Source organism: Coregonus clupeaformis, chromosome 11, assembly GCF_020615455.1.
Source record: "Coregonus clupeaformis isolate EN_2021a chromosome 11, ASM2061545v1, whole genome shotgun sequence".
Taxonomy (NCBI): domain Eukaryota; kingdom Metazoa; phylum Chordata; class Actinopteri; order Salmoniformes; family Salmonidae; genus Coregonus; species Coregonus clupeaformis.
In genome coordinates, this window is record NC_059202.1 from 24,121,447 (window position 1) to 24,143,606 (window position 22,160).

General features: G+C 46.9%; 1 protein-coding gene across 1 annotated transcript in view; it reads left to right on the forward strand.

The window, feature by feature from the left end:
- Positions 1-22,160, forward strand: part of tnni3k (TNNI3 interacting kinase) — a 48,811-nt gene that overhangs the window by 21,043 nt on the left and 5,608 nt on the right. Inside the window, exons 14-19 of the mRNA XM_041889796.2 lie at positions 1,592-1,684; positions 1,784-1,841; positions 2,044-2,238; positions 21,344-21,448; positions 21,662-21,714; positions 22,026-22,078. Of these exons, the coding sequence (XP_041745730.1) occupies positions 1,592-1,684; positions 1,784-1,841; positions 2,044-2,238; positions 21,344-21,448; positions 21,662-21,714; positions 22,026-22,078 (557 nt within the window). The remainder of the gene's footprint in view (positions 1-1,591; positions 1,685-1,783; positions 1,842-2,043; positions 2,239-21,343; positions 21,449-21,661; positions 21,715-22,025; positions 22,079-22,160) is intronic.

Genomic DNA, 22,160 nt, shown 5'->3' on the forward strand with positions numbered 1-22,160 from the left:
CAATAAGAAGAAGAGACTTGCTTGGGCCAAGAAACACGAGCAATGGGTATTAGACCAGTGGAAATCTGTCCTTTGGTCTGATGAGTCCAAATTTGAGATTTTTGGTTCAAACCGCCGTGTCTTTGTGAGACGCAGAGTAGGTAAACGGATTATCTCCAAACGTGTAGTTCCCACCGTGAAGCATGGAGGAGGAGGTGTGATGGTGTGGGGGTGCTTTGCTGGTGGTATTTAGAATTCAAGGCACACTTAACCAGCATGGCTACCACAGAATTATTTAGCGATACGCCATCCCATCTGGTTTGTGCTTAGTGGGACTAACATTTGTTTTTCAACAAGACAATGACCCAACACACCTCCAGGCTGTGTAAGGGCTATTTGACCAAGAAGGAGAGTGATGGAATGCTGCATCAGATGACCTGGCCTCCACAATCACCAGACCTCAACCCAATAGAGATGGTTTGGGAAGAGTTGGACCGCAGAGTAAAGGAAAAGCAGCCAACAAGTGCTCAGCATATGTGGGAACTCCTTCAAGACTGTTGGAAAAGCATTCCAGGTGAAGCTGGTTGAGAGAATGCCAAGAGTGTGCAAAGCTGTCATCAAGGCAAAGGGTGGCTACTTTGAAGAATCTCAAATATAACATATATGTTGATTTGTTTAACACTTTTTTGGTTACTACATGATTCCAAATGTGTTACTTCATAGTTTTGATGTCTTCACTATTATTCTACAATGTAGAAAATAGCAAAAATTAAGAAAAACCCTTGAATGAGTAGGTGTGTCGAAACCTTTGACGGGTACTGTAAGTATTCAGACCCTTTACTCAGTACTTTGTTGAAGCACCTTTGTCATCGATTACAGCCTAGAGTCTTCTTGGGTATGATGCTATAAACTTTGTACACCTGTATTTGGGGAGTTTCTCCCATTCTTCTCTGCAGATCCTCTCAAGCTCTGTCAGGTAGTATTGGGAGCGTCGCTGCACAGCTATTTTCAGGTCTCTCCAGAGATGTTCGATCGGGTTCAAGTCCGGGCTCTGGCTGGGACACTCAAGGACATTTAGAGACTTGTCCCGAAGCCTCTCCTGCGTTGTCTTGGCTGTGTGCTTAGGGTCGTTGTCCTGTTGGCAGGTTACCTTCGCCCCAGTCTGAGGTCGTGAGCGCTCTGGGGCAGATTTTCATCAAGGATCTCCCTGTACTTTGCTCCGTTCATCTTTCCCTCGATCCTGACTAGTCTCCCAGTCCCTGCCGCTGAAAAACATCCCCACAGCATGATGCTGCCACCACCATATGGAAATATACACGTTTAAACATTTTGACCAATTGATTGGTCGAACGAACAGACGACTCTTGGTCGACCAACATTTCTTTTTGTCGGGGACAGCCCTGGACTCGGTGTGTCTTTTAATTATGATCTGGTAATCAATATAGTAAACACCAGGCTAATGATAATCTGCGGACTGACTGATGGTCAATTATATATTTTCCTAGTTTAGCCTACCTGATATCTGTTTGTTTTTGACACATTTCTTGATCATTGATCACTTGATTCAAAATAAGACTCAAATGACCTTGAACATTTTATTATCTCTCTTTAGAAAAGGCAGATGTTCTTCTCCTCCGGGCCAGCCTCCACTCAAGCTTCCAACTGCAGCTCTCTGACCTGGAGTTCAATGAGATCATTGGTTCAGGTATTACGGACAGATTCAACCCTATACTGTTTTCCTTAACAACATGCTTTTTGCACATACAGACTATATTGAATAGTATAATATATTTTCTACCCACAGGCTCCTTTGGAAAGGTCTATAGAGGCAAGTGTAAGAACCAGGTCGTTGCCATCAAAAGGTAGGTAAGTCTAAGGATTAACATCTCTAACATTGGTTAGCATTGCTCTTGGCTCGCAAAATGAATGTAAATACAAAGGACTAAAATACAACATAAAATGCTAAAATACAAATGACTTAAATACGAACTACTAAAATATTAAATACAATTCTGAGACACAAATGAATGAAATAGGAACTAACTTTAATTCTCCTCTCTATAGGTATCGGGCCAACACGTACTGCTCCAAGTCAGATGTGGACATGTTCTGCAGGGAGGTGTCCATCCTGTGTCGTCTCAACCACCCCTGTGTCATCCAGTTTGTGGGGGCGTGTCTGGACGACCCCAGCCAGTTCGCCATCGCCACCCAATATGTCTCTGGGGGCTCCCTGTTCTCCCTGCTGCACGAGCAGAAGAGGTGAGGCCCTGGGCAGATCTCAGACCTGTCAATGGACTGCACTGTTACTGTCTTTATAGCATTTACATTTACATTTACATTTACGTCATTTAGCAGACGCTCTTATCCAGAGCGACTTACAAATTGGTTTATTCACCTTATAGCCAGTGGGATAACCACTTCAGCAGTGGGGGGTAGAAGGATTACTTTATCCTATCCCAAGGTTCAGATTGAGGTGGTGATCTGTCATCCACACTGATATGTCTGCCAGACATGCAGAGATGCGATTCACCACCTGGTTATCAGAAGGGGGAAAGGAGAATATTAGTTGTGTGTCGTCTGAATAGCAATGATAGGAGAGGCCATGTGAGGATATGACAGAGCCAAGTGACTTGGTGTATAGCGAGAATAGGAGAGGGCCTAGAACTGAGCCCTGGGGGACACCAGTGGTGAGAGCACGTGGTGCGGAGACAGCTTCTCGCCACGCCACTTGGTAGGAGCGACCGGTCAGGTAGGACGCAATCCAAGAGTGAGCCGCGCCGGAGATGCCCAGCTTGGAGAGGGTGGAGAGGAGGATCTGATGGTTCACAGTATCAAAGGCAGCAGACAGGTCTAGAAGGACAAGAGCAGAGGAGAGAGAGTTAGCTTTAGCAGTGCGGAGAGCCTCCGTGACACAGATAAGAGCAGTCTCAGTTGAATGACCAGTCTTGAAACCTGACTGGTTTGGATCAAGAAGGTCATTCTGAGAGAGATAGCAAGAGAGTTAGCTAAAGACGGCACGCTCAAGAGTTTTGGAGAGAAAAGAAAGAAGGGATATTGGTCTGTAGTTGTTGACATCAGAGGGATTGAGTGTTGGTTTTTTGAGAAGGGGTGCAACTCTCGCTCTCTTGAAGACGGAAGGGACATAGCCAGCGGTCAAGGATGAGTTGATGAGCGAGGTGAGGTAAGGGAGAAGGTTACCGGAGATGGTCTGGAGAAGAGAGGAGGGGATAGGGTCAAGCGGGCAGGTTGTTGGGCGGCCGGCCGTCACAAGTCGCAAGATTTTATCTGGAGAGAGAGGGGAGAAATAAGTCAAAGCATAGGGTAGGGCAGTGTGAGCAGGACCAGCAGTGTCATTTGACTTAACAAACGAGGATCGGATGTCGTCAACCTTCTTTTCAAAATAGTTGACGAAGTCATCCACAGAGAGGGAGGAGGGGGGAGGGGGAGGAGGATTCAGCAGGGAGGAGAAGGTGGCAAAGAGTTGCCTAGGGTTAGAGGCAGATGCTTGGAATTTAGAGTACTAGAAAGTGGCTTTAGCAGCAGAAACAGATGAAGAAAATGTAGAGAGGAGGGAGTGAAAAGATGCCAGGTCCGCAGGGAGTCTAGTTTTAATCCATTTCCGCTCGGCTGCCCGGAGCCCTGTTCTGTTAGCTTGCAATGAGTCATCAAGCCACGAAGCTGGAGGGGAGGACCGAGCCGGCCGGGAGGATAGGGGACATAGAGAGTCAAAGGATGCAGAAAGGGAGGAGAGGAGGGTTGAGGAGGCAGAATCAGGAGATTGGAGGTAGAAGGATTGAGCAGAGGGAAGAGATGATAGGATGGAAGAGGAGAGAGTAGCGGGAGAGAGAGAGCGAAGGTTGCGACGGCGCATTACCATCTGAGTAGGGGCAGAGTGAGTAGTGTTGGAGGAGAGCGAGAGAGAAAAGGATACAAAGTAGTGGTCGGAGACATGGAGGGGAGTTGCAGTGAGATTAGTAGAAGAACAGCATCTAGTAAAGATGAGGTCAAGCGTATTGCCTGCCTTGTGAGTAGGGGGGGACGGTGAGAGGGTGCGATCAAAAGAGGAGAGGAGTGGAAAGAAGGAGGCAGAGAGAAATGAGTCAAAGGTAGACGTAGGGAGGTTGAAGTCCCCGAGAACTGTGAGGGGTGAGCCATCCTCAGGAAAGGAACTTGTCAAGCTCATTGATGAACTCGCCAAGGGAACCTGGAGGGCGATAAATGACAAGGATGTTAAGCTTAAATGGGCTAGTGACTGTGACAGCATGGAATTCAAATGAGGAGATAGACAGATGGGTCAGGGGAAAAATAGAGAATGTCCACTTGGGAGAGATGAGGATTCCTGTGCCACCACCCCGCTGACCAGATGGCGGCAGGTAGCTTAGTGGTTAAGAGCGTTGTGCCAGTAACCGAAAGGTCGCTGGTTCTAATCCCCGAGCCGACTAGGTGAAAAATCAGTCGATGTGCCCTTGAGCAAGGCACTTAACCCTAATTGCTCCTGTAAGTCGCTCTGGATAAGAGCGTCTGCTAAATTACTAAAATGTAAATGTAATGCTCTCGGGGTATGCGAGAACACATGGTCAGACGAGGAGAGAGCAGTAAGAGTAGCAGTGTTTTCAGTGGTAATCCATGTTTCTGTCAGCGCCAAGAAGTCGAGGGACTGGAGGGTAGCATAGGCTGAGATGAACTCTGCCTTGTTGGCATTAGAACGGCAGTTCCAGAGGCTGCCTGAGACCTGGAACTCCACATGGGTGGTGCGTGCAGGGACCACCAGGTTAGAGAGGCAGCAGCCACGCGGTGTGAGGCGTTTGTATAGCCTGTGCGGAGAGGAGAGAACAGGGATAGACAGAGGCATAGTTGACAGGCTACAGAAAATGGCTACAATAATGCAAAGGAGATCGGAATGAAATGAACTAAACATCTGGGAAAGGAGAGAGCGGGGCCTCCCTCACCACAACACCCAAATATAACTCTCCCAACTTCCACCTCAGAAACTATAATTGTTGTAAACTACAGCGGTTCAATGTTTTCTAGGAATAGACTAACTTAGTTTATTCAGCTAGCTAACTTGGTACAGTATTCTTCCGTGAAAATCGTCCAGGGCACCTAGTCATAAGACGCCACAGCCAGCTAGCATGTCGGACTCCAACAACACGGTTTAGCACCAATACTCGGCCACAACAAACCACCAGTGTGTCAACACGCCAAGCAGATCATTCGTGTCCGTGTCTAACGTTGTGGGTTAGTCCCGACAGCTTGAGCGAGTCCGTCGTCAACTTATTCAGCCAGTTAGTTAGCTAGAATAGTTAGCATACTATATAGCGTTCCTGTTCCTGGCCATTGACACATATAGCGCTGTCAATGGCCAGGAACAGAAGAGGTGGTTCTGAACTGATCTTAGACCTGTCAATGGACCACTGTACTTTTACTCTGTCTAAACATATACAGTGCATTCGGAAAGTATTCAGACCCATTTACTTTTTCCACATTTTGTTACTTTACAGCCTTATTCTAAAATGGATTAAATTGTTTTCCCCCCTCATTAATCTACACACAATACCCCATGATGACAAAGCATAAACAGGTTTTTAGAAATGTTTGCTAATTTTCAGACCCTTTACTCCGTACTTTTTTGAAGCACCTTTGGCAGCGATTACAGCCTAGAGTCTTCTTGGGTATGACGCTACAAGCTTGGCACACCTGTATTTGGGGAGTTTCCCCCATTCTTCTCTGCAGATCCTCTCAAGCTCTGTCAGGTTGGATGGGGAGCATCACTGCACAGCTACTTTCAGGTCTCTCCAGAGATGTTCAATCAGGTTCAAATCCGGGCTCTGGCTGGGCCACTCAAGGACATTCAGAGACTTGTCCCGAAGCCACTCCTGCGTTGTCTTGGCTGTGTACTTAGGGTTGTTGTCCTGTTGGAAGGTGAACCTTCGCCCCAGTCTGAGGTCCTGAGCTCTCTCTGGAGCAGGTTTTCATCAAGGATCTCTCTGTACTTTGCTCTGTTCATCTTTCCCTTGATCCTGACTAGTCTCCCAGTCCCTGCCGCTGAAAAACATCCCCATAACATGATGCTGCCACCACCATGCTTCACCGTAGGGATGGTGCCAGGTTTCCTCCAGATGTGACGCTTGGCATTCAGGCCAAAGAGTTCAATCTTGGTTTTATCAGATCAGAGAATCTTGTTTCTCATGGTCAGAGTTCTTTAGGTGCCTTTTGGCAAACTCCCAAGCGGGCTGTCATGTGCCTTTTACTGAGGAGTAGCTTCCGTCTGGCCACTCTACCATAAAGACCTGATTGGTGGAGTGCTGCAGAGATGGTTGTCCTTCTGGAAGGTTCTCCTATCTCCACAGAGAAACTCTGGAGCTCTGTCAGAGTGACCATCGGGTTCTTGGTCACCTCCCTGACCAAGGCCCTTCTCCCCCGATTGCTCAGTTTAGCCAGGTGGCCAGCTCTAGGAAGAGTCTTGGTGGTTCCAAACTTCTTCCATTTAAGAATGATGGAGGCCACTGTGTTCTTGGGGACCTTCAATGCTGCAGAAATTTTTTGGTATCCTTCCCCAGATCTGTGCCTCGACACAATCCTGTCTCTGCACTCTACGGACAATTCCTTCGACCTCATGGTTTGGTTTTTTGCTCTAACATGCACTGTCAACTGTGAGACCTTATATAGACAGGTGTGTACCTTTCCAAATCAGGTCCAATCAATTGAATTTACCACAGTTGGACTCCAATCACGTTGTAGAAACATCTCAAGGATGATCAATGGGAACAGGATGCATCTGAGCTCAATTTCGAGTTTCATAGCAAAGGGTCTGAATACTTATGTAAATAAGGTATTTCTGTTTTTCATTTGTAATACATTTGCTAAAATTTCTAAAAACCTGTTTTTGCTTTGTCATTATGGGGTATTGTGTGTAGATTGATGAGGGGGGAAAACAATTTAATCCATTTTAGAATAAGGCTGTAACGTAACAAAATGTGGGAAAGGTCAAGGGGTCTGAATACTTTCCGAATGCACTGTAGCTGTCAATGGGCCACACATTAGTCAATACTCGTGCATCTCCACAACATATAAATTAACAAAGAACCTAGTAATGGACCATGGTAACACTTTATTATAAGGTACACATATTAGCTACTCATTTGTAGTTTATAAGTGTGTATACAAGTAGTTAATAGGGCTTAATTATGCCATGTTAGACATTTGTTAGGCATTCATTAAAGGTTTTCTTGTTCAATTATTATAAGTCATGTGTTACTGGCCAATCCTCAATAACATCATTGTTAATAATAAACTAATATAATATTTAATATAGAGCAAGTTACACAAGAAACATACTTTTCCTCCTCTAAGAGGGAGTTTTATTCAAGGTAAAAACAGCAACAACAACAAGAACAAAATATCAAACAAGAACAATTTATTTGTAAATGTTGAATGAAAAAATGACCTAAAGGAAAGGAAAAGCTGTTGCAGTAAAAGGAACAGAACAGAACACCATGGAAAAAAGAAACATTTTCTCTTCTGTAAAATACTTCTGTTGCAGTAAAAGGAACAGAACAGAACACCATGGAAAAAAGAAACATTTTCTCTTCTGTAAAATACTTCTGTTGCAGTAAAAGGAACAGAACAGAACACCATGGAAAAAAGAAACATTTTCTCTTCTGTAAAATACTTCTGTTGCAGTAAAAGGAACAGAACAGAACACCATGGAAAAAAGAAACATTTTCTCTTCTGTAAAATACTTCTGTTGCAGTAAAAGGAACAGAACAGAACACCATGGAAAAAAGAAACATTTTCTCTTCTGTAAAATACTTCTGTTGTGATACAGTTAGTTACGTAGGAGGAAGTAATAATCTTGTTGATAAGTCATTATAATAATACAAATAATAATTAGGTGGGTGCTTACATCTGTCCTGTTTCACATACTGTATGTACAAGTGTATATTATACAGTGTCTTCAGAAAGTATTCACACCCCTTGAATTTTTCTACATTTTGTTGTGTTACAGCCTGAATTTAAAATAGATTAAATTGAGTTTTGTGTCACTGGCCTACACGCAATATCCTATAATGTCAAAGTGGAATAATGGTTTTATTTATTTATTGTATTTTTATCTCATCGCTGCAACTCCCCAATGGGCGTAAAGCCCCCCTGGCCAAACCCTCCCCTAACCCAGACGATGCTGGGCCAATTGTGCGCCGTCCTATGGGACTCCCGATCACGGCCGGTTGTGATACAGCCCGGGATCGAACCCAGGTCTGTAGTGACGTCTCTAGCACTGCAATGCAGTGCCTTAAACTGCTGCGCCACTCGGGAGGCCCAAAATTGAATTATGTTTGTAGAATATTTTTTTAATAAATAAAAAATTTAAAGCTGAAATGTCTTGAGTCAATAAGTATTCAACCCCTTTGTTATGGAAAGCTTAAATAAGTTCAGGAGTAAAAATTTGCTTAACAAGTCCCATAATAAGTTGTATGAACTAACTCTGTGTGCAATAATAATGTTTAACATGATTTCTGAATGACTACCTCATCTCTGTACCCAACCAAACCATTATCTGTAAGGTCCCTCAATCGAGCAGTGAATTTCAAACACAGATTCAACCACAAAGACCAGAGAGGTTTTCCAATGCCAATTGCACCTATTGGTAGATCGGTAAAAATACAAAAGCAGACATTGAATATCCCTTTGAGCATGGTGAAGTTATTAATTACACTTTGGATGGTGTGTCAATACACCCAGTCACTACAAAGATACAGGCGTCCTTCCTAACTCAGTTGCCAGAGAGGAAGGAAACCGCTCAGGGATTTCACCATGAGGCCAATGGTGACTTTAAAACAGTTAGAGTTTAAAGGCTGTGATAAGAGAAAACAACATCGTAGTTACTCCACAATACTAACCTAATTGACAGAGTGAAAATAAGGAAGCCTGTACAGAATACAAATATTCCAAAACATGCATCCTGTTTGCAACAAGGAACTAAAGTAATACTGCAAAAAATGTGGCAAAGCAATTAACATTTTGTCCTGAATACATTTACATTTTAGTCATTTAGCAGACGCTCTTATCCAGAGCAATTAGGGTTAAGTGCCTTGCGCAAGGGCACATCGACAGATTTTTCACCTAGTCGGCTCGGGGATTAGAACCAGCGACCTTTCGATTACTGGCACAACGCTCTTTACCACTAAGCTACCTGCCGCCCACTACCAAGTGTTATGTTTGGGGCAAATCCAATACAACACATTACTGAGTACTACTCTCCATATTTTGAAGCATAGTGGTGGCTGCATCATGTTAAGGGTATGCTTGTGATCATTAAGGACTGGGGGGGAAAAAAGAAACGGAATGGAGTTAAGTACAGGCAAAATCCTAGAGGAAAACCTGGTTCAGTCTGCTTTCCACCTGACACTGGGAGATGAATTCACATTTCAGCAGGACAATAACCTAAAACACAAGGTCAAATCTACAATGGAGTTGCTTACCAAGAAGACAGTGAATGTTCCTGAGTTGCCGACTTACAGTTTTGACTTAAATCAACTTGAAAATATATGGCACGACCTGAAAATTGTTGTCTAGCATGATCAACAACCAATTTGAATAATTGTTAATAGAATAATGGGCAAATGTTGCTCAATCCAGGTGTAGAAAGCTCTTAGTGCCTTACACAGACTCACAGCTGTAATCGCTGCCAAAGGTGCTTCTACAAAGTATTGACTCAGGGGTGTGAATACTTAAGTAAATTAGATATTTCTGTATTTCATTTTCAGTAAATTTGCAAACATTTCTAAAAACATGTTTTCACTTTGTTATTATGGGATATTGTGTCTATATGGGTGCGAAAAAAAACAATTGAATCCATTTGTAATTCAGGCTGTAACACAACAAAATGTGGAATATGTCACGGTTTCGGCCGAGGCTGCTCCTCCTCCTGGTTCGGGCAGGCTTCGGCGGTCGTCGTCCCCGGAGTACTAGCTGCCACCGATCTATGTTTCATGTTCGTTTGGTTTTGTTTTGATGTTGTACACCTGTGTCTTGTTAGTCCTCGTTAGTGTCCTATTTAGTTCTCGTTGTGTGTGTTTGTCTTTGTGTGTGATTGCTCTTCTGTTTCGTGTTGGAGCTACGTACTTCCCTCCAGTGTTTTGGAGAGGTTTTTCGCACATGTTAGTGCGCCGTTTGTTTGACGCCTGTGTGCGCCGTTATTTCGCCTTCGGGCTTATTGTGCTTATTTTCCACGTGTATATTGCACTAAAGTCTTTTGGACTGAGCTTCTGCGTCCTGCGCTTGATTCATGCACCACACCCACCTTCAGCACCCCTTGACAGAATCACACACCCCAATGGAATCAGCAGGATCTGCAGTTACGCCTGAGTCGCTCGAGGAGCATGTTCGCGGCCAAGATGACCAGATACGACAACTGGGGACCGCTCTACAGGACGTCATCAACACCCTGCACCGATGGGAGGCCAGCGGGGTACCCACACCTCCACCTACCCTGCCAACCCCATCGGCCGGTCCACCAGTCCCAGGTCCGGAACCCAGGGGGATTCGGCTCTCGCTCCCGAGGGCGTATGACGGAACAGCTGCCGGGTGTCAGGGGTTCCTCCTGCAGGTGGAGCTCTACCTGGCCACTGTACACCCGGTGCCCTCGGGACACGAGAGCGTTTCCGCCCTCATCTCCTGTCTCACGGGCAAGGCGTTGGAGTGGGCTAACGCCGAGTGGAGGAAGATGGACGCCAACACCATCTCCTACGCCGAGTTCTCCCGCCGCTTCAAGGCCGTGTTCGACCATCCACCTGAGGGCAAAGCGGCGGGGGAGCGTCTAGTCCACCTGAGACAGGGGAGGAGGAGCGCACAGGCGTTTGCTCTAGAGTTCCGGACTCTAGCGGCGGACGCAGGGTGGAATGAACGGGCCCTCATCGACCATTTTCGATGTAGCCTACGGGAGGACGTTCAACGTGAGTTGGCCTGCAGGGATACCCATCTCACCTTCGACCAGTTGGTCGATATGTCCATCCGTCTGGACACCCTGCTGGCCACCCGTGGACGTCCCGAGGGGGGTCCGTCCATTCCGCCCTCCGGCACCTCCGAGCCGAGCCCTATGGAGCTCGGGGGTGCCGGCGCTAGAGAAAGGAGGAGGAGGAGCCCGAGGGGGCCTGTCTCCCTGCACCAAGTGCGGTCGTGGAGGGCACACTGCGGCCAGGTGCTGGGGAGGGTTCTCCGGGGGAGAAGACAACAGGCCACGCACTGGGGGGCCTCCCAGGTGAGTAGACGTCCCACTTACCCAGAGCTTTCTGTTGCGCACTTTTGTATACCTGTGTGTTTTCCACAGGTTGCACCTCATTCCCAGCATAAGGCGCTAGTAGATTCAGGCGCAGCTGGGAATTTTGTTGATCGGAAGTTTTGTTTAGATTTAGGGATCCCTCTCCTACCTGTTGACAAACCTTTTCCCGTTCATGCCTTAGATAGCCGCCCGTTGGGGTCGGGGTTGATTAGGGAGATCACAGCACCACTTAGGATGTGTGCGCAGGGGGGTCATGAAGAGACTATACAGCTGTATCTGATCGACTCTCCTGCGTACCCAGTGGTGCTGGGAATTCCCTGGTTAGCACCCATAACCCTGCTATTTCGTGGCAACAGAGGGCTCTCGATGGGTGGTCTGCTCAGTGCGAGGGGCGATGTCTGGGTGTTTCCGTGGGGGGCGACTTCGGTGGAAAGTCCAAACCAAGTGCCCGCACTGCACATTCCGCCTGAATATGGGGATTTAGCTCTCGTGTTTAGTAAAACTAGGGCGACGCAGTTGCCTCCTCATAGACAGGGGGATTGTGCGATTGATCTCCAGGCAGGAGCAGCGCTCCCACGGAGCCACGTGTATCCTTTGTCTCAAGAGGAGAGAAAAGCTATGGAGACTTACATAGCCGAATCTTTGAGACAGGGATACATTCGGCCCTCCACTTCTCCCGCCTCCTCGAGTTTCTTTTTTGTGAAGAAGAAAGATGGAGGGTTGCACCCGTGCATTGATTACCGTGGTCTCAATCAGATTACTGTGAAATACAGTTATCCACTCCCTCTGATTGCGACCATGACAGAGTCATTGCATGGAGCGCGGTTTTTCACAAAATTGGATCTCAGGAGCGCGTATAACTTGGTGCGCATTAGGGAGGGCGACGAATGGAAGACAGCGTTTAGTACCACATCAGGTCATTTCGAATATCTCGTCATGCCATATGGGTTGATGAATGCTCCCTCAGTCTTCCAATCCTTCGTAGATGACATTTTCCGGGATATGCAGGGACAAGGGGTGGTCGTGTACATTGATGACATTCTGGTGTACTCGTCTACCCGAGCCGAGCATATAACCCTGGTGCGTCGTGTATTGAGGAGGCTGTTGGAGCACGACCTATATGTCAAGGCAGAGAAATGTCTGTTTTTCCAGGAGTCGGTCTCTTTTTTGGGTTATCGGTTGTCCGCGTCAGGGGTGAGAATGGAGGTGGATCGTGTGTCCGCTGTGCGTAATTGGCAAACTCCAACCACTGTAAAAGAGGTGCAGCAGTTCTTGGGCTTTGCGAATTACTACCGGAGGTTTATCCGGGGTTTTGGACAGGTGGCAGCTCCCATCACGTCCCTTCTGAAAGGGGGTCCGGTGCGCCTGCAGTGGTCAGCTGATGCGGACAGGGCCTTTAGGAGACTGAAGGACCTGTTTACGTCGGCTCCGGTGCTGGCGCATCCGGATCCCGATACCCTTTCAGGTTGAGGTAGACGCGTCTGAGGCTGGTATAGGGGCCGTTCTCTCTCAACGGTCCGGCACGCCACCTAAACTCCGCCCCTGTGCTTTTTACTCAAAAAGCTCAGCCCGGCGGAGCGTAACTATGACGTTGGGGACAGGGAGCTGTTAGCTGTAGTTCAAGCCCTTAAGGTGTGGAGGCATTGGCTTGAGGGGGCTCAACACCCTTTCCTCATTTTGACTGACCATCGGAACCTGGAGTACATCCGGGCAGCGAGGAGACTGAACCCTCGCCAGGCTCGATGGAGTATGTTTCTCACCAGGTTCGTATTTAAAATCACGTACATCCCTGGGTCCCAGAATGGTAAGGCAGATGCGCTGTCCCGGCGGTATGACACGGAGGAGAGGTCCGTTGAGCCCACTCCCATACTACCTGAGTCTTGCCTTGTGGCACCGGTGGTGTGGGAGGTCGATGCCGAAATCGAGCGAGCGTTGCGTACCGACCCCAGCCCTCCACAGTGTCCTGAGGGTCGGAAGTACATTCCGCTCGAGATTCGGGATCGACTCATTTACTGGGCTCACACGTCACCCTCCTCTGGACATCCGGGTATTGGCCGGACAGTGCATTGCCTTAGCACTAAATACTGGTGGCCCACTTTGGCTAGGGATGTGAGGGTTTATGTCTCCTCCTGCTCGGTGTGCGCCCAGTGTAAGGCGCCCCGACATCTGCCCAGGGGTAAGTTACAACCCCTGCCCGTTCCACAACGACCATGGTCCCACCTCTCGGTGGATTTTGTGACAGACCTTCCCCTCTCTCAGGGGAATACCACCATCCTGGTCGTTGTGGACCGGTTCTCTAAGGCCTGTCGTCTTCTCCCTATGTCGGGTCTTCCTACTGCCCTACAGACCGCTGAGGCCCTATTTACCCACGTCTTCCGGCATTACGGGGTACCCGAGGATATAGTGTCTGATCGAGGCCCCCAGTTTACCTCCCGTGTTTGGAGAGCGTTCATGGAGCGTTTGGGGGTCTCGGTTAGCCTTACCTCAGGGTACCACCCGGAGAGTAACGGGCAGGTAGAACGTGTCAACCAGGATGTGGGCAGGTTTCTGAGGTCGTATTGCCAGGGCCGGCCGGAGGTGTGGGCACGGTACATTCCCTGGGCCGAGATGGCCCAGAACTCTCTCCGCCACTCCTCTACCAACCTAACCCCCTTCCAATGTGTGTTAGGTTACCAGCCGGTTCTGGCACCTTGGCAGCAGAGCCAGATCGAGGCCCCTGCGGTGGATGATTGGATGAGGCGCTCGGAAGAGACGTGGAACGCTGCCCACGTCCACCTGCAGCGGGCCGTCCTTCGTCACAAGGAGAGCGCCGATCTCCACCGCAGTGAGGGGCCGGTGTACGCACCCGGAGATCGAGTCTGGCTCTCTACCAGAAACCTACCCCTCCGCCTGCCCTGCCGGAAGCTGGGTCGGCGGTTTGTGGGGCCCTTTAAAGTCCTGAGAAGATTGAACGAGGTGTGTTATAGGTTACATCTACCTGTTGAGTATAAGAATATTAACCCCTCGTTCCATGTGTCTCTTCTCAGGCCGGTGGTAGCTGGTCCACTCCAGGACAATGAGATAGGGGAGACTCCTCCGCCCCCACTGGACATCGAGGGGGCTCCGGCGTACACCGTTCGGTCCATCTTGGACTCAAGACGCCGGATGGGGGTCTCCAGTATCTCGTGGAGTGGGAGGGGTACGGCCCGGAGGAGCGGTGCTGGGTGCCGCGGAGGGACATCCTAGACCCATCTCTCCTGTCGGAGTTCCACCGGGACCATCCCGCGCGCCCTGCTCCGCGTCCTCCTGGTCGTCCCCGAGGCCGGGGTCGGCGCACGGCTGGAGCCGCGCGTCAAGGGGGGGTACTGTCACGGTTTCGGCCGAGGCTGCTCCTCCTCCTGTTTCGGGCAGGCTTCGGCGGTCGTCATCCCCGGAGTACTAGCTGCCACCGATCTATGTTTCATGTTCGTTTGGTTTTGTCTTGATGTTGTACACCTGTGTCTTGTTAGTCCTCGTTAGTGTCCTATTTAGTTCTCGTTGTGTGTGTTTGTCTTTGTGTGTGATTGCTCTTCTGTTTCGTGTTGGAGCTACGTACTTCCCTCCAGTGTTTTGGAGAGGTTTTTCGCACATGTTAGTGCGCCGTTTGTTTGACGCCTGTGTGCGCCGTTATTTCGCCTTCGGGCTTATTGTGCTTATTTTCCACGTGTATATTGCACTAAAGTCTTTTGGACTGAGCTTCTGCGTCCTGCGCTTGATTCATGCACCACACCCACCTTCAGCACCCCTTGACAGAATAAGTCAAGGGGTATTAATACTTTCTGAAGGCACTGTACGCATGTGAATTGGAAATTAGTTTTTTGCATATCCCACTCCCCCTGAGACATCCTCGGAGGGTGGTTTCACAGCCAGGAATCAGCCATTATTGACAGTGACTCCTCCAGGAAGACCAGGATGAGGTTATCCCTGTGGTCCACCAGCAGACACAGGGTGGCCAGCCGCAGCTCCAGGGAGCACCAGTTACTGCGCAGGTAGTGATGACTCCCCACACACATGGTGTGGCGGCTGCCGTAGAGGCTGTCTATGATGTTGTCCACGATGTCCTTCCCCAGCTGGAAGTCCCTGCTGTGTAGACAGAGAGAAAGGAAGGGAGTCCCCCTCTGCTCCAGGCCCGGCAACAGCTGCTCCACCACCCAGTTCTCGTCTCTCCCGCTGTAAGACACAAAGGCATCGAAGCGGTGATGACCCCTGGGGTTGGGCCTCCACACAGCCTCTTCCAGCCAGCCACGTGTGATGTGGGTGGCAGAAGGCCAGTAGGTAGTCCCCGGCCAGCTGATGGAGCAGCACAGCCAGTATGAAGAGGAGCAGGCCCAGGGAGGTGCAGAGGAACAGGACAAAGCCCATGTCCAGGGAACAGTGGGCCGCAGAGTACCTGTGGAAGTTCTGGACGCCATCTTCATTTTTGCATGTCAACTCCAACTCCCCATTTAGCCAAAAAAATACCTGGACTTGTCTCTGTCTCCTGGCCCAGTTGTCCAGCCAGGCGTTGTCACAGCTGCAGTGCAGGCGAGGACTGAAGAACTCCATATACCTCAGGCTGGTCAGAGGCTCTGGAAAGCTCTCTAACATGCTAAACTCCTCTCGGGCTTGGACTTGAATCAAAATGAGGGAGTGCAGGTCTCTGCTCAGCTCCTCCTCCAGAGGGAGGATCCTACATTCGATTAGGCTCAGGCTCTCCAGCCTGGTTAGGTTGTGGAACATGATGCCCAGCGCTGGCTGCACGATGAGGTCCACTCCTGTCAGCTTCAGATGCTTCAGCTGCACAAGCCTGTTCAGGTTAGTCATGTCCACAGTTGGTTCTCTCACAAAGTCTGGTGAGAGAACCAACTCAAACTCAAACTCCTGTGGAGAGAGGAAGTACTTTGCGACGAAGTGAGACCCACACAGAAGATGTCCTGTTACAGCCCTGAGGTTTACAACAGACTGGAAGAATGGTCTCCAGCAGTCCTGGAAGATCACATTCAATGGAGTGAAGAGCTGCAGGGTGAAGCCTGGTTTTGGGGTGCTGTCGCTGCCGACGGTGATGTTGAGAGGACACCAGGAGCTTATATTCATGTGAGTCAGCGCTTGAGGGAAGACTCGACCGAATATGTGCGTCAGATTCACACTCACATGTTTCTCCCACTGGCTGGATGGATGGTGAATGTACCCTAAATCTAAATTTGTCAGCGAAGTGAGGTGGATGAACGCAAATGCTGCAATTTGCATGATTGGATTATTGAACAGTGTTAAAATCTCTAAACTTTGCAGGCCAAAGAAACTGTTCTCTGTAATCTGAGAGATGTTGTTACTCCCTAGGTTTAGGAACCTCAATTCACCAAGTCCCTTAAATGTAAAGTCCACAATAGTGGTGATATAATTGAATCTTAAATCCAGCCATTTCAGATTGATCAAGCAACAGAACTGCTCTGAGGTGATGTTTGGGATTTGAATTTGTTTCAACCATGTGACAGGACTCTTCTGAGTGTCACAAAGCACATTTAAATCAGGGGGCTCAGAGAGGATATCAGTGAAATGAACAGAAGCGCTCTTTTCGGTGAGATTCTTCAAATCATGGATCAAGCTCAGATTAACACTGGCCTTAACACCAGCAGGAAAGTAGATGCTAAGCACCTGAACCCCCTGACAGTTTCTCACTGCAGACGCTGAGTAGTTCCCAGTTTCATGTTTTCATATATCAAGTTTTGTAATCGAAAGTCTCAAAACTGTTTTACAAACAGACTCAAAGGAAATGCTTTTCTCATTGAAAAAATGTAATTCAAGCAGTCTCCAAATTCCAGACTGCATAAGCTGTGTCTGTAGCTCATTGGGCAAAGTGAGCAATGAGATGTTTTCGAAGCATCTAAATGCTCAATTTTCTAACTGGCGTGCATTAGGGAAAGAAAAATAACTTATTGAAGACTATAGAATTGAGGAAGCTCAAGAACAGCTCCGTTCGTGTCAGAGCAGTTCTGGTGTCTTAAAATGGCTATCTCCTCTGACCTAAAGTACAGGTTAGTTAATGACTGTGACATATTGACTATCCTACATAACAAAATCAGACAATTCCTCTGTGCCGCTGTAGACTGAGAGTTTTTTCAGAAGAGGGATCCCTCCCAATGCGTCCGGTGCCATCACAGAAAGCCTGTAGTTATCATTTCCAGTTCCTCCAAGCTAGTCAGGTCAGTAAATGTGTTGGATGGAAGGGATGAATTGGAAGTGATGAACTTACTGCAGGACAAAGACAATTTCTTCACACAGGAGAGCCCCTTGAAGGTGCCATGGAGAATGGTCGGCAGACAGCCCTTTATAGAAAGTGTCAGTAGAGGATAGAACCTAGAGAGGGCTCCAGACTGCAGGACAGATCCACTCCTGACGTTGAGCCAGAGGAACTGGTAGTGAGATGGGATGATGGAGAGGTTGAGTTTGAGGTCGCAGACATGTGAGCAGTAGCTGTGAGGGGTAACCCAGTGACTGATTGACTTGTCATAGAGGATGCATTTGTTACTCAACCAACCCCAGGAGCCAATGATCCAAACCATCAATAGTCCAAACTGAGCAGAGACCAGCCTCATATTTCTTATGAAGTAGAAACACTTGAACACTGGTATACTGGTTTGTTAGAGCGATCTGATGGGATTTTTTCTCTGTAGTCAAAGGTAATCTGTTTCAGCTTCAATTTCTTGTCCGGTTGTTGTAGAATTCTGCTCTACACAATGAGATATGAAGTTGGTGGTCGTCCAATTGAATGAAGACTGGCAGTTCTTCCCCTGCTTTGCGTGCTAGCTGTGTTGTATCTGTGTGCATCTCATTTTTACATCTTGTACATGTGTGCTATCTCTTCTGGATCTGTTGTTTAGACACATTGAGAGGCTGAGGGGTAGATCAGTTTGTTGTTACGTCCTTTTTCTTTCTCCTTCCTGGCTCTACGTACAGTGGGGGAAAAAAGTATTTAGTCAGCCACCAATTGTGCAAGTTCTCCCACTTAAAAAGATGAGAGGCCTGTAATTTTCATCATAGGTACACGTCAACTATGACAGACAAATTGAGATTTTTTTTCTCCAGAAAATCACATTGTAGGATTTTTTATGAATTTATTTGCAAATTATGGTGGAAAATAAGTATTTAGTCACCTAAAAACAAGCAAGATTTCTGACTCTCACAGACCTGTAACTTCTTCTTTAAGAGGCTCCTCTGTCCTCCACTCGTTACCTGTATTAATGGCACCTGTTTGAACTTGTTATCAGTATAAAAGACACCTGTCCACAACCTCAAACAGTCACACTCCAAACTCCACTATGGCCAAGACCAAAGAGCTGTCAAATGACACCAGAAACAAAATTGTAGACCTGCACCAGGCTGGGAAGACTGAATCTGCAATAGGTAAGCAGCTTGGTTTGAAGAAATCAACTGTGGGAGCAATTATTAGGAAATGGAAGACATACAAGACCACTGATAATCTCCCTCGATCTGGGGCTCCACGCAAGATCTCACCCCGTGGGGTCAAAATGATCACAAGAACGGTGAGCAAAAATACCAGAACCACTCGGGGGGACCTAGTGAATGACCTGCAGAGAGCTGGGACCAAAGTAACAAAGCCTACCATCAGTAACACACTACGCCGCCAGGGACTCAAATCCTGCAGTGCCAGACGTGTCCCCCTGCTTAAGCCAGTACATGTCCAGGCCCGTCTGAAGTTTGCTAGAGTGCATTTGGATGATCCAGAAGAGGATTGGGAGAATGTCATATGGTCAGATGAAACCAAAATATAACTTTTTGGTAAAAACTCAACTCGTCGTGTTTGGAGGACAAAGAATGCTGAGTTGCATCCAAAGAACACCATAACTACTGTGAAGCATGGGGGTGGAAACATCATGCTTTGGGGCTGTTTTTCTGCAAAGGGACCAGGACGACTGATCCGTGTAAAGGAAAGAATGAATGGGGCCATGTATCGTGAGATTTTGAGTGAAAACCTCCTTCCATCAGCAAGGGCATTGAAGATGAAACGTGGCTGGGTCTTTCAGCATGACAATGATCCCAAACACACTGCCCGGGCAACGAAGGAGTGGCTTCGTAAGAAGCATTTCAAGGTCCTGGAGTGGCCTAGCCAGTCTCCAGATCTCAACCCCATAGAAAATCTTTGGAGGGAGTTGAAAGTCCGTGTTGCCCAGCGACAGCCCCAAAACATCACTGCTCTAGAGGAGATCTGCATGGAGGAATGGGCCAAAATACCAGCAACAGTGTGTGAAAATCTTGTGAAGACTTACAGAAAACGTTTGACCTGTGTCATTGCCAACAAAGGGTATATAACAAAGTATTGAGAAACTTTTGTTATTGACCAAATACTTATTTTCCACCATAATTTGCAAATAAATTCATAAAAAATCCTACAATGTGATTTTCTGGATTTTTTTCCCCTCATTTTGTCTGTCATAGTTGACGTGTACCTATGATGAAAATGACAGGCCTCTCTCATCTTTTTAAGTGGGAGAACTTGCACAATTGGTGGCTGACTAAATACTTTTTTTCCCCACTGTATCTTACTGGTCTGTGACTCACTGACACCGCCCCCTGTTAAAGGGGAATAAAGCAGCCCAACAGTTAACACACAGGAACTTTATTTAAACGCACTGAGGAAGATGAACACGGGGATGAACAGTGGGAAAGGTAGAGGAATAGTAGTGGTTCTGTAGAAGGAAATGAAAGACAATGAATATACTGTACATATGATATGACGAGAATAATAACAGTAATAAAGGACTGTATAAATGACACATAATCCCTGAACATGTTTACATGTTACAAGCTATACAGAGGCAACATACATAATGCAACAACAATAAACAACTAACTATTAAGAACAATATATATTGTCACACAACTCAACATTGGGCACGCACACCATCCCACAAGTCCAGACAGAGATATAAGTTAGTCCAGTTGTTGATGGGCAGAGACAGAGCTGTTGCTCTCTGACACTGCTTGAGGGAGACTGACAGTATTGTGTGACCTGTATAGTCAATAGCATGGGCAGGTGTCCAGCAACCTATCAGGGCACAGGTCACACAGGTCAGAGAGAGTTTGAGAGGCAGGTTTATGGTCCCCCCTAGACTCTCAGGCTCCGGTCGTGGGGAATGGGGTGCGAGGGAGTGTGCAACTCAGGGTTGTGAGGTAACAGTCACCGGCAGGGAATTCCTAACAGTATATCTCTCTCACATTTAAACTTTCGTAACACTACTGTAGGTGTCCTTATGAATGCATTCATAAAGCCTTTATAACAGCTATATAACACATTATAACACTTGTCATAATCTGTCATAAGTAGTTTTAAATATTAATGAGTAATGACATGAGATGTTATAAAAACGAGTTATAATTGGTGATAGAAATGACTGTTCATCCTGTTGTCATAATGCTTTAATGTCAACTGATTAGCTGGCACAAGAGCTCTCAATAACGTTTAATTGGATCTCCAAACTGCCCATTAAATTTCAGCTATATGAATCGCTGACACAAAAGGACCCAATCAAAAGTTATAGAGAACTTGTGTCAGCGAGTCATTATAACTGGTTTTATAACATCTCATGCGTTACTCATAACTATTTCAAACTACTTATGACAGCTTATGAATGTTATAATGTGTTACATAGCTGTTATAAAGGCTTTATTCATAAGGACACCTACATTGAAGCGTTACCTAAACTTTTTAATTGATATGTAGGTTAAATGTTTAGTGCTGTTGTCAATCCATCATCCAGTTTTTTTTATGGAAATAAATTAGTGTACTTGAAAACGTGCAGATTGTGGCCATAAAACAATTGTTGTTAACTGTTTCATGTCTTATTTCTTGGTAATGTCTTTACATCCGTTTCTCCCACTTACCAACATTGATCTATACTAAGTGTTACTCTGCGTTTAGATGAAGTCTAACAGTCTATGAGCTGACGAATTGATCTACTGCTGTGTACCGTGGTATCAGTTGATTGGCAGGGCCAGGGAGCATCGATCTGTGTTACTTAGTGTTGGTGTTGTTCCTCTAATGATGTGTAATGATGTGTCAACGGACAGGATCATCGACCTGCAGTCCAAACTCATCATCGCCATCGACGTGGCCAAGGGCATGGAGTACCTGCACAACCTCACTCAGCCCATCATCCACAGGGATCTCAACAGGTCAGTGGAGGGTGGGGGTCAGTGGGGTTTTGTGTGTGGGGGTGGGGTGATGAATTGGGTGCTTGTGTGTTTTGTGGGGAAGTGATACTGGGACTCACTCTATGTAGTAATTGAGCATAATGAGAGGTATAGATGTTGAATTGAAGCTATAGTGACTATGTGAATTTAAGTGTTTTTAGTTATTCTTCCAATAATGAAATGTGCTACTTTTAGTCACAACATTCTACTCTATGAGGACGGGCATGCTGTGGTGGCTGATTTTGGAGGTAAGCAGCAAAATATAAACATACAGTATAATGAAGACATAGATTACAGTAGATAAAGTAGCCATTTCCTATAGTGAATTAGCCATAAAGGCCCGATAACAGCTAGTTTTCAGATTACATATCCCTCCCGACTCAGACCACTCCAAGACTGTCCTAACAAAATTCTTGCTTGAGACATTTTTTACCATTTTAATGGGAAACTATTACAGTAGGGTACTAAATTACACAGAAATGATTTGATATTGAAATAAAAATGGCTGCCTCACTAACCTCATTATTAGAATCTTGAAACCCTTTTATTTCCTCTTTAGAATCCAGATTTCTGTTATCCGAGGTTGTGGACAATATGACCAAGCAGCCAGGGGTTAGTCCAACTTCCTGGGTCACCGTACTGTGTGTGTGTGTGTGTGTGTGTGTGTGTGTGTGTGTGTGTGTGTGTGTGTGTG